Source organism: Sebastes fasciatus, chromosome 2 (genome assembly GCF_043250625.1).
Source record: "Sebastes fasciatus isolate fSebFas1 chromosome 2, fSebFas1.pri, whole genome shotgun sequence".
NCBI classification, from domain to species: Eukaryota; Metazoa; Chordata; class Actinopteri; order Perciformes; family Sebastidae; genus Sebastes; species Sebastes fasciatus.
In genome coordinates, this window is record NC_133796.1 from 18,649,850 (window position 1) to 18,667,547 (window position 17,698).

The window sequence follows — 17,698 nt, forward strand, 5'->3', positions numbered from 1 at the left end:
GTAGAGTATAATATTCATAACTATGTTTTCATTAGTGTATAATCATATCTTAGCTTAGAATGAGCCCTTCTTATCTACATAGGGAGCGGATCCTCTTCACGGAGTCCGCCATGTTTCTACAGTAGCACAGAACGGACAAACCAAACACTGGCTCTAGAAAGAGGCTTTAGCGTTTTTACGTTACCTGTAGGCCACCGTAGTTGTTCGTCACGCTTGTGAAATTGCGGTAAAGTGAGCCGCAGAGTGCAAAACCGTGGTACCGCCAGCTGGCGCCTGACTTCCTTTGCTCCTAGAGTAGTGTTATTATGGTAAGGATGGCCTCTGAGCGAGATGAACGGTGTTCCCACGGTTTTGCACTCTGCAGCTCACGTTACCGCAGTCTTGGAAAGGGATGAGTGAGCGGAGAGGTCCTCAGTTGGTTGCAATCTACAACCACACCACTAGATGTTGCCAAATCATACACACTGTCCCTTTAATTCAACATTTCAAACATGGAGTTTTCTTCTCAGTCCAAAATCAAGTTTACAATCTCACAAGTGCTTACTCGCTGTGAGCATCTTTGTGACTAATAAAATATATTTTCTGTTTTGGTAAAGGTTGTGCATCAACAATGGAATTCACAACGGAGTGCTAGACCCAAAGTCCATAAGCATAAAAATATATATTCTGTTACTTAAAGCTTCAGAAGGCAGAAAGTTTTTGGCATCATTTGGCAAAAATTCCATAATAACCTTTCAGCACTTTGTAATTCAAGTGTTCTGAGAGAAAACTAGACTTCTGCACCTCCTCATGGCTCTGTTTTCAGGCGTTAAAAAAAATCTAGCCCGTGACAGGAGACTTTTGCCAATCACAGGTCATTTGGGAGAGAGAGCATTCCTATTGGCTGTGCTCCGGCTGGTGGGCGGTGCTTGGTATTTCCTCAACTGATCTCAACATGGCTGCCGGGTCACAAACTTTCTCATTTTACAGCTAAACAGTACACTACAAGATGTTTCTGGAAACATTTGAGGAGAGAAATAGGCATTACAGTAACAGAATATTGATTCATATTTGATCAGCGCTGCCTAGTTTGACCGTTGGATCGGAGTTCGTGAGTGATTGACAGCTGCTCACAGACGGCAGGCTCCAGCTCGGCTCTGATTGGTTGTTTTCCTCCGGTCTGTGAAATCTTGCAGATGACATTATAGGAGCACCGTAGGACACAGAGGCACGCGATTTTTTTTCAGATTACCTGTCTCATGCACTACTGTCAGGATATAGTGACCGTTCTATAAAAAATACTTTTTTAAACTCATATTTGCTCCAATTCTACCCACTGCTGCTTTAAGGTTTAAGGTCAGTTGAGACACACAATATGCATATTTTGCATCTATAAATACAACTTTTTATGATTGGCCTTGTTATAGTCATCTTGAAGAAAAATTATAAATAAAAAAATATAATGATGAATCATATTTGCTCCATTTCTACCCACTGCAGCTTTATATTAAGTAGCTTAAAGTCATATTTTGTTCCATTCTGTCCTTATTACACTCCTCTAGTAGGCTATATAAGGCAGTAACATATTAAAGTCCTGAATATCCATAATTAATAATAAGACACTGAATGCAAACCAAACTCTTTATGACTGATGAATGTTGCATCAGTTGACAGTAGCATCTCTCAGGTGCTGGTCTGGTTCTAGGTCCTCTACCACCAGTGCTGTATCTCTTTAACGGGACGGGTGGTGACGTTGGGACGTAGACAGAGCAGAGCTGCTGCAGCAGCTGGACCGACCGGGACCAGAACAACACAAGGCCTGTAGACTCACCGACTGTTATCTCACTGTAAACCGTAAAAAGTGTCTCCACCTTCTCCATCCGCTATGAGGGACTACTCAGCCACTCCGAGCCGAGGAGGCGCCTGCATGCCGTGCTGTCAGGTGTGCGTGTTCGCCTTTACCGCATTCCTCATCGTTGCAGAGAGGACGGCGCGTGAGTCTTACCTGGGACACACACACACACACACACACACACGCCATCACACACACACTTGACCGCCCTGCGCACAAATAATGAAACTGAGTGCAGCATCACTACATGTGTGTTGGGTGATGGTAATGTGGTGGCATCATGTGTCCAAGCACGCGCATCCCTGTTTGTGTGTGTTATTTGACTGTATTGGCGTGCGCGTGCATGTGGGTGCGTGCCTTTTTGGGCCACACAGTGTGAGGATGCACAGGAGAGGATGGAGGAGAGATGTTGTAGATGAGACAGATGGATTTTGGGATGTCATGCTGGTGTAAATGCGTAAAACTCTCCAATAATCCAACATACAAAGTTGGACATTATAGTTTTCTCTTTGGCTTCTGGCTGTCTTTTGTTATGTTGTCATGAATAATAGAGTCAGACTCTGCAGTCAGCACCAGTGCGCCTCTCCTCTCCTATTTTTATATGCTGCATGACATCCTGCAGCAAAAACTGCAGACTCATGCCAGAGTTTTTGCAGAGTTTTTCTCATTTAAAAACAGCTGTGTGTCATTTCAGCTTCTATATAGATCTCTCCTGGGTAAAAACAGAGAGGAGCCATGTTGTCAGATTTAAGCGCCCTTTTTTTTGGAGGTGCATGAATGGACGAGGGGATGGGCGTATACCCCATGATGGGGCCTAGTCCTGCCAGGACAGTCCGCCTGTTTGGCAGCTAAAAAGGGTTCAGATTACATGTGTGAAGGGAGGGAGTGCTGCAGAGCTCAGCCAGGCTGCTGGGATGTGGAGAGATCTGTAATGAGCAGTAAATATGCACTGTTAAGAATTTCCCAGTAAAATAACAGTAAAGAACTGGCAGCAGGGTTGCCTTTTTGTTACTGTAAAATTAACATTATTATACTGTCGCTGAAATTTACAGCTTTGTACTGTTAATGAAAAATACAGTTTGAACTGTTTTTTTTTATTAATTTCACAGTATTTTACAGTTAATTTACTGTTTAAAGATACATTATATAGCTGTTTTTTACCTTTCTTTTACATTATCTTACTGATTTGTTTTAATGCACTATTTAGGTTGTATTTTTTACATACATTTTAATAAACATTATTTTTTGCCTAGATGACTTAGCAGGTTACAGACATAGGAATAGTCAAACTAAATACAATTAAAGGCACTTGTTAGGAAAAAGGCTATAATAGACTTGTTGACACTTTTCCCAAAGTGTCTGTCTATAGCTGGCTACAAGCACAGAATGCAAACCATAACAACATGTGAGTGAAGAACAATAAAGCTAATTCACTGATTTTACAATCATGTACAATGTACAAGCCTCACATGTGCAGATCAGGTCCCAGAATTAAAACAATACTGCATGAAACTGTTACTGATGATACTTTAGACAGCTGATCAGCAGTAAAGTGATGTTTTTTAAGAATGCATTATAGTTCAGTTAAAAAACGGCCTATGAGCGTAATTTAACAGGTTTTCTTTTGTATTAACAGTAAAGCACTGTTTTTAGCAATAACAGGTTAATACTGTTGAAATCCTGCTGTAAATTAACAGCAATTGTTTACAGTGTGAATTTAATTAACCATTATATCCATTTCAATGATAATAATAAAAATATAAGTTAAAACTGATAATAGTAATGAGGGAAAAGTAAATAATAAAAAGAAATACATGGATTGCAGGCATTTCCTACAAAAAAAATATCAAAACATTTTTGTTTTCAATAGATTTCACAGATTGTATTTGAAGTTAAAGGTCCCATATTGTAAAAAGTGAGATTTGCAGGTCTTTTATATTATAAAACAGATTTAAGTGCTATATAAATACTGTTAAACTATCAAAACGCTCAATATATGGAGAAATACACGCAGCCCGTATTCAGAAATTGTGTGTTTGAGTCTGGCTAGTGAGGAGAGGAGGCACGTCTCTCGATGTCAATAAACCTTAGATAGGATGCAGGACAGAGGTCATAGGAAAAAATTGTGGCCGCTCACAAATTATAAATTGCTCTGGCACACTGATGAAATGCTGCTGTCCTGATGTAAACACTTCTATTCTAAGCACTGCAATATAAACAGCATCATACAAAACACTGATAGTCTGTTATTTACACTTGGTTAGAGACACTTGGCTCTGTGTGTATATAATACAGTGATGTTACAGAGATATTGTGCATGTGATTTATGAAGCTGATCTGTTTTATGTCCAGGCGAGGTTCGTCCAAATATGCACAATGTGATTTACCTGTTAATCTGTATGTTTTTAGGATTCAAACCATATTACAATTTTCTATACAGTCATCATCAGCAGACTCAGCTGACAGCAACAGTTTACATCCTGATCACAAATAATAATTTAAAAAAAACACAGTGTATCATTATTAACCATTGATGTGAATGCTTTTATGATTTTGTCTTGTAGTAATCCGGTCTGGTCAGTCAATTGAAGCATCTCTTTGTGTTTTTGGACTGAGTGTACTGTACATGTGTGTGTTTCCCTCCTCTCTTTCCCCAGTGCTCTATTGCTTTGGGTACTATCTGTGGTCGGGTCACAACTACTGCTATGCCTATCTTGCTGGCTTCACTGCACTGTTCCTGCTGCCAGGTGAGACAACAACAACAACAACAACAACAACAACAACAACAACAACAACAACAACAACAACAACAACAACATGTCAATCTATATTTACAACAAAAATATTTAAGTGGGGGGCGACAGATAGAATAATGAGAATTGAAAGATTCTGCTTATCAGTATTTTAGTGTCATTGATCATTGACAGTAGATAGATAGATAGATAGATAGATAGATAGATAGATAGATAGATAGATAGATAGATAGATAGATAGATAGATAGATAGATAGATAGATAGATAGATAGATAGACAGATAGATAGACAGACAGATAGATATTTTATTTATATTTGTTTCATTCTATGTTTGCCAGGTTGGGGTCCTCAGTGGCTCAGTTATCTGTGGTACCTGTCAGATGGACGCATCCGCAGGAAGTCTCTCACCTGGACACACATACTGCACCTTGGTATCTTCAAAAGGTGGGACAACCTGCATGTGCATCTTACTCTAAAACTTGTTGAACAAGGACAGTTTACAGTAAAAGTCTGACACACTGAACATTTGTTGTTAAGTTTGATGATGATGTCTATAATGATGTTTATGGTTGCATTTCCTTTTTCTATCTAGTTCTTTCTCTTTCAATCTATGACCCCATTTGCCTCCCCTTCATCCATCTCTGTCCTCCACAGGCTGTGGGAGTGCATGTGTCTGCCAGACGAGGATGTGTATTGTGAGATCATGCAGCAGGCTGATGCGTCTGCCTTACGTCTGTTTGAGGCCCTGGTGGTCACCCTCCCTCAGACGTTGCTGCAGACCTATGTGCTCATCTGCACTGATATAGGAATCAAATCTCCAGGTACAGTGAGACTGAATAGAATGAAATGTAGAAAGCATGTGTGCAAGGGTGATTAGGTCTGAAATAGTACGTATCATTTTGTGTGTTGCTCTGTGTCTGCTTGAAGTGAGCAACTGTTTGCTAACATGTTTGTGTCTATACAACTTTATAAGGTGATAATATGTCAGATGTTTCATTTTCAGATTGTTCTGCTGCCCCCTAGTGGCCACAAAATGAATAGTACAGCTTTAAATCCATCCAATTTCTCTGCCGCCTATTTTCCAATGTGCATGTGCAGCAGACTTGTATTTGAAGTACAGTATATTGCATTACAATGCATCAAAGTATTCACATTTCTTCTTCGTTTCCTCTCCCCTTCAGCCTCGGTGTGTTTCGTGGTGTGTTTGTTATCTCTGGCCTGGGCCTTGGTCCTCTACGCCAGAGCCTGTTCACTCATCAGACCGGGACACCTACAGATGACCCCGGCTGCCATCCTCTGTCGACTTCTGTGGAGGGTGGGCATATTTCACAACGTTATGCACAATATGCACCCTCAATATAACAGGCTCAATTTAATGAGTGGCATATTTATATTCCTGTGTTTGGCTTTGTTTGTGTGACGGCTATATTTTTCTCTGTCCGCAGGTCAGTATGTTGGGATCTCGGTTTGCCGTTCTCATGCTCTTCACACGTATCTTCAAACAGTGGATCCTGGGAGTCATTGGTAAGTCTGGATGCCAAGACTTCATCCCCAAACTCATATTTTTTTTCAACCTTATCTGCTGGATAAGGATGTGAGTGGTGTGGGTTTTTTTTCAGCAGAACTATTGTTGGATGAGTCTCATTGAGGACACACTGTTATGGTTCACCTCCTCTACTCAGGTTGTCTGAATTAGTGTGTTTATGAATTAAATGTTGAATATTTAATAGATCGTGTGTGTGTGTGTGTGTGTGTGTGTGTGTGTGTGTGTGTGTGTGTCAGGTGTGCACTGGCTGGGTGCAACTTTCTGGATTGTGTCTCAGCAGAGCGACATCATACGTTCAACTAGTCGATGGAGAATCTTCAACCTCTTTCTGGGAGCCATTCACATCTTCCTTTTCCTCAATGTGAAGTACGGTCAATCCAGATACCGCATGGCTGGCTTCTACCTGGTATGTGTGTGTGTGTTTGTGGTCAGTTCATGCCTGTGTGCCACACTTTTTAGACAAGGTCACTGACAAAATAAGAAACGCCGACACACAACATTTAAGACCCTTCAAATAGAAAAAAAAAACATTGTATTGAATAAAACAACAAAATATGAGGTAAAATATATACAGTCCAATCCCTTCTGCAAATGAACTGTAATGTATAAAATGTAAATTTGAGAAACTATGAGTCACATTACAGCCATGAGATAAGGTATGAGCCTATACAAGCACTGAAAACATGTTAACTGCATACAAGTGTCCACCAAATGGCATATATCTGGGATAATGCTTAGTAGTTGATAGTATATAGTTGATAGTTGTTCAGATATACAGTAAGCTGAATAAAAAACTGCAAGCGTAAAAGTCAACTGTGAGACAATATGGATTTGAAATGTTTAAAAAGGTAACCACCTTCCTCTGTTTCTGTTCATTCTTTTTCAGGCCATGTTCTTAGAGAACGCTTTTCTTCTTCTGGCCTCCTCATGGTTGTTTACCATGGTGTCCTGGCATACTGTGGGAATCCCAGCTGCAGTCTTCTGCAGCTTCCTCATTGGTGAGACACACACTGTATACTGTAGCTATACTGTAGCTCTACTGTACACAGCTACACTGTATAACAGGACTTAGAGTCGACAGACATGCTAGCAGCCTTGTGTGGCAGTAAACAGGCTGATGTTAAGCATGTGAACTGATTATCATGTTCACCATCTTAGTGTAGCAAGCTAACTATTGCTTTTAGCATTGCACACAAAGTACAGCTGAGGCTGATGGGAATGTCATTAGTTTTGCAGGGATTTTGTCATAAACCAAATTGGACAAATGTAAGTTTCACCTGATGGTGGTGCTAGATGAAACGTTAAGGTATCACCAAACTTATAACAGTTCATCCTGAGGGGAAGATGAATGTCTGCACCGAATTTCATAGCAACCAATAGTAGACAGTAGTAGACATTTCACTTGAAACCATAAATATCAACCTTATGGTTGCGCTAGAAGTCAGATGATTGCACCCGAGTCGACTGTTATCAGGCCATTAAATCGACATTATCGGTCGCTATGAGCACCATACATGTGGGTCATTAGGGGCCTACTACACCTACTGCATTGTAAAAGTGAAAACGGATAAAGCAACACGTCCTAACATGTAAAACTGAATGAAACATTACATTTTTAACACAAACAAAAAGGTTTCTTTAGGTTAGGGCACATGACTACAACTTTTTTAGGGAAGTTTAGGGAAAAACATTGTATTCTGGCTTAAAAATTACGTTCAAAAGAGAAAAGCGAAACTTAACGCTTGTGAACACAAAGACTATCACATGTTGTCGGTTCCACGCGGGATGCAAACCCTGGCCTACTAGGTGAAAAAAAACCTGTGTTTTGTGTCCCGTCCATCACCCCCAACACCCACCTTACATAGAGTTTCACACTGTCTATGCTACAACGCCTGAATTCTGCTTCTGTTCCTGTCATAATTACTACAGTCGCTAGAGGTCGCTTTTGCATTATTTTATACCTTCTTTCGACATCTATGGTGCTTATAGCGGCTGGTAATGCCTACACAGGGAACCATGAAAGTCTGTACACACGTTTGAGGCAATCCATCCAGTAGATGTTGAGATATTTTAACCTGCTGATGGAGCTACAGAAAAAGTCAGATAATCACCAAAGTCTGTAGGTTCCATCCTCTGGGGAACACGAATCTCTGTACAAAATTGCTGCCTGCATGGCTAAATAACCTAGCTCTATAAACATTTTTACACACACTTCAAGTCCTTCATGTTTTCCTACTATTCACCTGTCCCCCTCTCTCTCTCCAGGAGTGATAGCGTTGGTGCTGTACTATCGTTTCCTCCACCCTAAGTCCTTTGAGATTTTCCAGAGTATTCGCCACAGGGGGATCGGTGGAGCCTGCACAGAGCGTGGATCTACGCTGTCATTGGAGGAGAAAGTCACACCCACTTTCAATCGCCACTCAACACTGTCTGGTCGGTGAAAGATCTATCTATCTATCTATCTATCTATCTATCTATCTATCTATCTATCTATCTATCTATCTATCTATCTATCTATCTATCTATCTATCTATCTGTCTATCTATCTATCTATCTATCTATCTATCTATCTATCATTATGACTATGGTTGTTAATCTAAACAGGAGGTGGGACCCTCATGGATCTCCCTATCCAATGGGAGGGCTGGAAACATCACCACTGGCTGCTGATTCGCCTGGCCATGAAGACGGGGGATGTAACTAAGATCTGGTCGTCGTATGGCGAGGGGGGACTGGCTGGACTGATGGGTCTGTCTGAAGAAGTTCACTCCCCTGATGAACCTCATGTCCCTCGGGTTTGTCAAGTTCCTGTTGTTGAATGTCCTGCTTAGAAGAGCTATTGGTTTTAGTAGCGAGACTTCCTGCAACTTGATCCTTTAAAAGAGTATGCATTTCATTACTATTAGTCATAATGGAGAGACTGAATGTCTGCTTCCTAAACCTGTTCTTCCTGGCATGCAGCCTAATGTGTGATGTCTTTCACTGTAATGGGTTTCTTACTCTTATTTGTGCTGTGATTTGTCAGGCTCCACTTATTCCGCCGCAGGTTCCTCAGATCTGTCAACCGGCTCCTCAACCTGCTCCACCACAGGTCACCCAGGCTCCACAGGCAAGATCTTTCTTTAATTTATCCCCCTATCCAATAATATAAACTAAGACTACAGTAGATGTAAACTTGAAGCGACTATGTATAGGATTTGAAGATAGAGACAAATACAAATACAAACAAAAACTTGTGCCGTTAGACTATTTTTTAAAAGATGTGTAAAATGAATGCTCAGCCACCAGGTTGGTTACTACTTTCAGTTTATGTGTCTGCAGTCTGTCAGCTGTCTGTCTTGTCTCCAGGTGAAAGAGGTGGTCAAGCCACCACAGCCGGCTCCCTCCAGTGTCATAGCCAGACCAGTGAGAAAAGCTCCACCAACATCAATCCATGATGTTAGAAGTTTTCCAGAGATCATCCCGGTCCAGGAGGTCATCTTTGAAGAGTCGGGAGAAGACTTGTCCAGCGCTCAACCCTCAGAAAAAGGTTGGATGCCTGATAAACACTGAACCCTGCTGGTGCTCACACTCACACACTCAGTGAGCACAGAAATGTACACAATAATCATATACATCATATACACAAGAAGCAGTTGGCCACTTTGGGGCAGCAGAAACAAGCTATTTTATGAAGCTGATATGGCCAACTTGTTAGCAAACATTTACCTATTTACACATCCAGCAAATATGGAGCAATACTAGCCTTCATTTGATTAATGTAAGTCCAATATTCACTCTCTTCCATCTCTACTTTTAGTCTCCCTGCCAGAGAGAAATATCTGGCTCTTTAACTGCTACATGCTCCAATATGTTCACCATGTAGTTGCTAACTGCGTCTCTCTGTTGTCAATGCTGAACAGGTAGTGTAAGAGCATTTCCAATGAAAGCCGCTGCAGCTGAAATCGCCTCTATGAGTATCTATGCGGTGAGAGTGAATCAAAACAGTAAATTTGTTGGCCAGACAGATAAACAATGAGCCGACAGAACTGAACGGAGAGGAACTGCAGTTAGGTGATCATTCTCTGTGAGTTATCAGCGCCCCCTTTCACAAAGACGTAGTCGTGATCCATTGTTACTGTAATATAAAAATGTTGATCATAGCCGCTTCAAGTTTGGTAATTTGAGGTATTTATTCACATACAAAGTGTTGAAATGGCATTGCTTTTGGACAAAGGTGTCAATGCATCAACACATATACAACTATGCTACTTTCTGGTCGGTGCATACACACACTGAACAAACCATTGCTACTTTACCTAATCCTACAATCTTAACTATGAAATGTTAATACTAGGAGTTGCATAGATGTTAATTTATTTTTTGATATATAATGATTTGTAGTAAGCATTCAAACACATGTATTTTTTGCCCTTTTTATTTTTTAATGTTATAATACAATCATTGCACCTAAAGCATGGTTTTACCTGTAGGAGATGTGTACTGTTTTAAACATAATAAAATTTTTAATTCATTGTGATTTCCTTATCAAAGGTGACGAGGAGTTTCAGAGTGCTGCTTACGGCTCACCATCACCTTCATCTCCGCGGCTAACAGGCAGCCTCCGCCACGTTGACAGCAACGCTGCGTCCATGACCGAAGTGTCGTCCTCCGTATGTTCCCTGGACATCAAGACTCCCGGCTGGTCGCCTGAGCGACATTCCCCCTACCTGATTGCATCCCCAGAGAAAAAGCCATCGCTCCCTGGAGAGTCCAGCACCACACTGTACTTCAGCGCGGATGCACAGTCTCCCTCCAGTGGGAGCTATCTTGGCTGGGGCTCCGAGTTGTCGCCCATCTCCACCTACAGAAGTCCCTACCGGATCAGGGAGGCTCGTTTTATCACGTCCACCCCACGCCTGGAGCCTCGAGCTGGGGCTGAAAGTCCAGGTCCGTCCCCTATTGTTATCATCCCTGCCACTCCTGGTACAACACCAGGCCCCACCCCAGGTGGGAGCCCTGGTACGTCCACCTCTGCTGCTGCTTCTACGCCTGGAACTATCACACCTGCTGCTTCAACTCCTGGTGCTTCGACTCCTGGTGCTTCGACTCCTGGTGCTACCACACCCGGTATTCCAATTGTTCCACTCACTCCAGTCATCTCCCACGCTCGCAAACAGATGGTCCAGTTTGTGGGCAGTAAAGAGAGAATGGTGTAAGGAGGATGGGGGGTAAAGGGGAAGAACAACTGGGTGGGCTTTTTTTAGTTTAGCAGTTAAGGATATACATGAATTCATTCATTAACTAACTTGGGGAAGGTTTGGCGGGGAGTTCATTTGAATCAGTCATAGAAGGATATACAATATACATTATTATTTATGTTTTTCCCCTGACATGCAGATACAAAGGTTACATTTGCAGAAAATTAGGGTGCATAGGTAGCACACTTGCCAACCCCTGCAGGGAGTTTGACTCAATTCTTAATAGTTGTACCTCTGACCTTGCCGTATGTTCCAATAGACAGATTTCGCAGTGTTTATAGAGGGAAGTCAGTGATGGACCAGGTCCTTGTTGCTGCATTAGCAGCTCCTTGTTGGTTGGAGTGCCTGCAGGGAGGAGGATGTGATAGTATGAAACTCCTTGCATGACCCTGTAAAAAGGGCGGAAAAGGGAAGCGTCTGGCAAATTCTTGTCTATGAGGCGAGGCACGGGGTTGTCTGCTTCCTATAGATGCCACCACAGGAGTTAGTGACACACATGGATGTACAATACAAAGGAATCGGCCATTCCAAATTGGGGGATTTTTTTCAGTTCTTTAAACCATTTGATGAAAAAAATAAATAATCGCTATACAGTACAGATCATTATTTACAGGAAATGACATCTGGGTAACTCATCAAAAGAAAACACAGATACAACTTCACAGGTGCTAATGCTAATGTCGGGCATCCCTTTCATTCATTTAGATAAACCCTTACTCTTGGTAATTTTTAATCATTAGAAACTAAACACTGAAAACCTAATGCAGTTAAGGCTTATTCAGGCAGTGGAGTCAGCTGAGATTACTGGAAATTATAAGCTGTGATGAAATCACAAAGCATAAACAATCAAAGCATAAATGGATGTTGGATCTCAATGAAGAATAACCACCAGTTTACAAACACCAGACATGCTGAATCTCTCGTGACGCCACTCGCCAGTGTCTCTTTTCTTTACACTGTTGAAACAATGAAACCAATGATCTGTTATGAAATATATAAATAATGCAGACTTAATGTAAGTCCAAGCATACCTTCAAATGCTTTGATGTTGTTATGCTTGCAAAAGCTTATTATTATTTTGTACAAAAGATGACCATCCCGTCCAGTTTTAAGGAAGCCACATATTCATCCAATCAGTTACTCGCTCTCTGAACAGTACGTTACATAACACACATTACTGACATATACAAAGAAACAGAACTGTAAGATAGTCATTCTGTTAATGGATGTCTTTATTTTCATGAAACTATCAGATAAGCAAATGACAAAAAGCAAAGGTTTGAGGGAAAATCATTTTATAGATTATATACTCTGCTTTCCTACTTTGCCAAGTGTAACTGCAATCATTTCAGTCGGCACTTTACAGCAGAAAAGGTCCAACTAAAGTAGCATGATATTCTGCAGACTACACTATGATTATAACATGAGAATATGTCAAAGGAGTATCAGATGATGTTTCTGTTGTTACATGCATTTCATTTTAATCGTCTAATATTTTTTTTAATTTGTTGATGGCTTGTTTTTAACTATTTTAATGATCAGCTATTTCATATAAAAACTTATCTTTTAATGTGATTGGTATAAATGTGTTCATGACCTGCAGAAATGCCTTTAATCTCTAAATAAATACATAAACGTTTCCATAATTAGGCAATTTCCCCCATTTGGCCCTTTCAAAGAAATTGCAAATAAGGGATGAAATTAAACTGGCAAGTTTGGTAACAAAGAAAAGATGAAGTACAACAAAAAGATAACTTCTGAACGACATATTTAATGAGTGTTCGTTCTTGTCTCTAACAGAGAAGAGGTCACTTTTATGAACACCTGACAATCACATTTTGTTTCTTTTTTTAGTTGATGAAAGAAGGGAAGGGCACAAAAGAGGATAAGATATAATATATGATATATGACAATGAACCGCAGTAGCAGCAGTTCTGTGCACTGTTGCTATGAGAGTTGCTATGGTGACCAACGACCTATATACTGTATGTGTGCAGGGATGGAAGTTCACTACCTATTGTGTTTTTTCTGACTAAGTATTACATTTATAAGCTTGTGCCCTAAATTCTTGTAATCCCAAAGAGATTTAATTTTTAAATTTATACTCATATATAATAATCAGCTTTTAGCATTATTTTGGATTGTTGGCATCCATTTATTCACGTTGGTTTTATTGAAGAGCACACAGTGAGCAGGCTGTTGGCGGCATATGTTCTTGTGAAATACAATGTCATCAAAGGTGACTATGTGCACAAGTTATGCCTGAAACCAGCTGCTCTTTTACAATTGGCAATGTCAAGGTTAATTCCTGTAGCTACAGGAAATTATTGCCATTCAGTTTTGTGCTAAACAAAAACTTTTTTCAGATGCTGATAAGCCATATCAGTAAACATAAAGGAGGACATTTAATGTTGACATAGTCTTAATGAACAGCTATAACTCTAAATGTCTTCGGTATTCTTTTGTAAAGCCCACTAACTCACAAATACGCGTCGTCCTTCCGCCTATCCTTTAGTTTAGTTGAACCTCCTACCTCAGTAAAACTGAATTTCAAAGTGACAAAACTGGTTTTATTATCTTTTTATGTTGCAGTGAGAAAATGTACTTGCTCACTGTATGACTGGAAACACCTTTGTTTAACTGTATAAAACATTTTTTATATTGTAGCTACCAGAAGGCGGGAAACAAGGAAAGGGGCATAGAAATGTTGCATAAAGGTAAATCCTGGGTAATACCCAGTGGCTATAATGTGCTGCTATGAGATTCAAGTTCGGTCAATGTCGGTATTATGTAATGTTATGAATATTATTTATTTTAATATGTGAAATCTGATTGTAATCACAGAATTAACAATATCAGTCTTCCATGTATCTTCTATTTTAACTATGCTATATTATTTTACTTTCTTTCTATCTAAACAAATATAATAACTATAACATAAGGTCTATATCTGTAATGAGCAGCAAAATGTTTGGTGATAAAACAAGGGCAGCACTTTGAGAATATAAATTGGCGTTAATGGAACAAAGTAGAGAAAAACAACTGTGTCAAACTGTTTTCCATATACCTGCTGATAGCTAGATAAAGGAGTCACTGCATGTTACTCGTTCATCCAGACAACTGTAGAAAGCACCTACTGTAACTACACACACATGCACACAGACACATTACAATAGTTAACACACATGCTAGAATGTATGTGTACGCAAAAGCAATAAGCCAGCTAATAAAATGTATCTTAGTGCACTAATTCAAAAATATCTTGTATAAACACGCTTTAGATGGCAATGATGCCTTGGCTTTGATCATCATGAATCAGCGCTTTGCCTTGCTTGTCTTATATATGTGTCTTTATATTAGAACAATATGCTTTGCTTTGTGTACCAGGTGTGTGTAATAACCTTCACTTGTGTTTCTAATTTGTCTCATTTTGTATTTTTTAAAAATGTCCTTCTTTTATATTTGGTCACATGTACTGTTATGAAATGTGTGGGCAGCCACGGTGCAGTGTGTCAAGGTTTTGTGCTGAAGTTTCACATGTGAATTGTTTCATTAACAGACTGAAATTAGTTTGCTGATTGAGCGTAACGTCACTTTGTCACCGGACGGCCTCCATTTATCAACATGCGTCACCTCGTCTCTGCAAGGATTTCCACAGAGCAGCTGTGGTTGGTGATAGTGAGTCAATTGCTGTGCTATTGATGTGACAAAATAAAGTCATTAGTCATGATCAAAGCTTTATTGATCATCCTTGATTCACAATACAGTCAGTGAGCTTTAGACACAGATAAGTGGAAACGCATAATCACAGTGTAAATGATACAGTAATATATACATTTTAAATCGAGCATAGTCACAGCTAACATACTTAATTGTTTACATTATTACAGGGCTGGATGAACCTGTTAAGGGGGTCTGGGGCATTACCATTCCTTCACTTTTCTGTACATTGTGTAAAGTATTTTCATGCTAACTCACTATGTGAGCCCAAGTTTGTTATGAGTCACTTTATTATTCCGGGTTGTCCGTCTGTCCGGTCCCCTTGTGAACGTAATATCTTAGGAACGCCTGGAGGGAATTTCTTCAAATTTTGGTCAAAGGTCACTGACCTCACAAAATAAGTTATTGGTCGTAACTCGAGAGTTCATATGCTGATTATGACAATTTCACACAAGTCTCTAATAAGATGAAATGATGAAATGATGACATTTTGGACAGACATGGATGTAAACTGCAACTTGACTGGCGGAGGCATACAACCGCGAGGCGGTAATTCTAGTTAAACATAAATAGAAACTTGCAGCATGTCAGCATAACATTAGCTAAAATAATCTTGAACAGTCTTGAACCTTGAACCAAAATTAGGTAATAAAGCACAAATCACCTTAATGCTCTTATTATTTTAGCTGATATTGTGCTTTAATTAATTCAATCCAATGCAACTTTATTTATCCCTGCAAGGGAAATTGTATGCAGCAGCTCAAATACACCCACAATAGGAAGAAGAAAGAAAAAAAATATTATTAATCACAAAGCTAAAAAAAATAAAAGGCTATAAGCTTTAAAACTATATTTGCAATAATAAATCAATATAAATATACTGATTAATTTATATATTTATAATGGTTCGTTCGCCTGGTTAAGAGAGAGGGTGCTTTTGGTCACTCATGCTTTACTTTTAAATGAGGATCTGCTCTTATGCAACTTTTTTGGTTAACAATCATTAATATTGGTCTGTTGCACATACAGTACTTTACCCATCTAATCATTTTGAAAGTCAGATGACAGACTCATAAAAGGAAGAGAAAGCTGCTGGATGATCATCATGTTCTCTGTGGTCAGTGATCCACAGCACAATACCGCTTGAACACCAAAAAAAAAAAAAAACAGTTACAAATCACAAGATACTTCTCTAAATGCAAGTCATGCATAAACAAAAATAAAAGTCATCCGCATTATGCTTCATGCCACTGAGTAATCTCTTGTCAGTTGACTTGTTCAACTTTATGTCAGAAAATATCATTAGAACAACCTCTTATAGCAAAATGTCTTAATCAGATAAATAACAAATGACCTTTGACCTCGAGTTGTGTCGAGGTGTTTTAGAGACATTAAAGCCCAAAAACAAATATGAAGCACTTTAGACTGACTAAAGCCAATCATCAATAACTAGGATGTGATGATGACCTTTTTTAGATAATTTAAAGGTAATTTAATCATTTCTCATTGGACAGTGGCTCAGTCAAAAAGGGGAAGTCCTGATCACACTATTTTACTCCTGATCTGATACTAGTATTTGCCAATACAAATCTCATCTGACGTTTCTTTTAATTATATTTTTGTTCAAAATGTTCCCACAAAACACAACTGGTAGAAACAGTACCTATGGTTTGCTGTCTCATAATCCTTCCATTACACTTTCAAATTCCAAATTTTAATACCTCTCTGCATTTACAATTACATTTGTCATAAATCAGGAGAAATACAGGAGAACTGTGACCCCAGGAGGAAACCGGGAGAGGGCCATGAAAAACGGGAGTCTCCCGGGAGAAGGGTTGGCAAGTATGACAATGACATGCTATTTCTCTCCTCATCATGATGAGAGTGAGATGAAAAACAAAATAGCAATACAGACAACAGACTTTGATATCAATTTAATAAACCATTATATCCATTTCAATGATAATGAGGGAAAAGTAAATAATAAAAAAAAATACATGGATTGCAGGCTTTTCCGATGAAAATAAATATACAAAACATTTTTGTTTTCAATAGATGTCACAGATTGTATTTGAAGTTAAAGGTCCCATATTGTAAAAAGTGAGATTTTCAGGTCTTTTATATTATAAAACAGATTTAAGTGCTATAGGAATACTGTTAAACTATCAAAATGCTCAATATACAGAGAAATACAGCCCGTGCCTCTGAAGGACCTGAGGTGTTCTCTTCTTCTGCTTTCTCGGTAATAGAAACAGGACATGCCTGAACAGGTGTGCTGATTTTACAGATGACTAATGAGACAGGGTATTGTTTTTCCAGAGAAAATCTATGTAGCAGTGTGCCAATTTACAGTAAGCACTGTGGGTGTATAAGTCTATTAAGCTCCTACACATGCCCATATTAAATTGTGTTTTTGAAACAAGCCGTTAGGATTTCTGTCCATTTGTGAGGTCACAAATATACAATATATATAGATCATCACACGGTTTTAAACATTAACATTCTAAATGTATCCCAGCTTATTTCCTGTTGCAGAGTATTTGAATAACATCAGCTGACAGGAAGTAAGCAATTCCATTGAAATGCACTAAAACGGAGCGTTTCAGA

At 39.4% G+C, this 17,698-nt stretch overlaps 1 protein-coding gene across 1 annotated transcript; it reads left to right on the plus strand.

Annotated features, from left to right (window-relative positions):
- The first annotated feature begins 1,721 nt into the window (after nucleotides 1-1,721).
- Nucleotides 1,722-15,098, plus strand: xkr5b (XK related 5b). The gene is made up of 13 exons (XM_074612618.1): nucleotides 1,722-1,973; nucleotides 4,489-4,578; nucleotides 4,924-5,029; nucleotides 5,240-5,406; nucleotides 5,767-5,900; nucleotides 6,031-6,109; nucleotides 6,368-6,537; nucleotides 7,018-7,129; nucleotides 8,397-8,564; nucleotides 8,736-8,926; nucleotides 9,157-9,240; nucleotides 9,480-9,660; nucleotides 10,665-15,098. The coding sequence occupies exons 1-13, from the start codon at nucleotides 1,865-1,867 to the stop codon at nucleotides 11,327-11,329; spliced, it is 2,256 nt and encodes a 751-aa protein (XP_074468719.1). The 5' UTR covers nucleotides 1,722-1,864; the 3' UTR covers nucleotides 11,330-15,098.
- Nucleotides 15,099-17,698: the final 2,600 nt, after the last annotated feature.

Coding starts and splice junctions, on each gene's coding strand:
- xkr5b (XM_074612618.1), top strand. CDS start 1,865: ATGAGGGACTACTCAGCCACTCCGAGCCGAGGAGGCGCCTGCATGCCG. Junction 4,579..4,923: donor TGCACTGTTCCTGCTGCCAG/GTGAGACAACAA, acceptor TATGTTTGCCAG/GTTGGGGTCCTCAGTGGCTC. Junction 6,110..6,367: donor GTGGATCCTGGGAGTCATTG/GTAAGTCTGGAT, acceptor TGTGTGTGTCAG/GTGTGCACTGGCTGGGTGCA.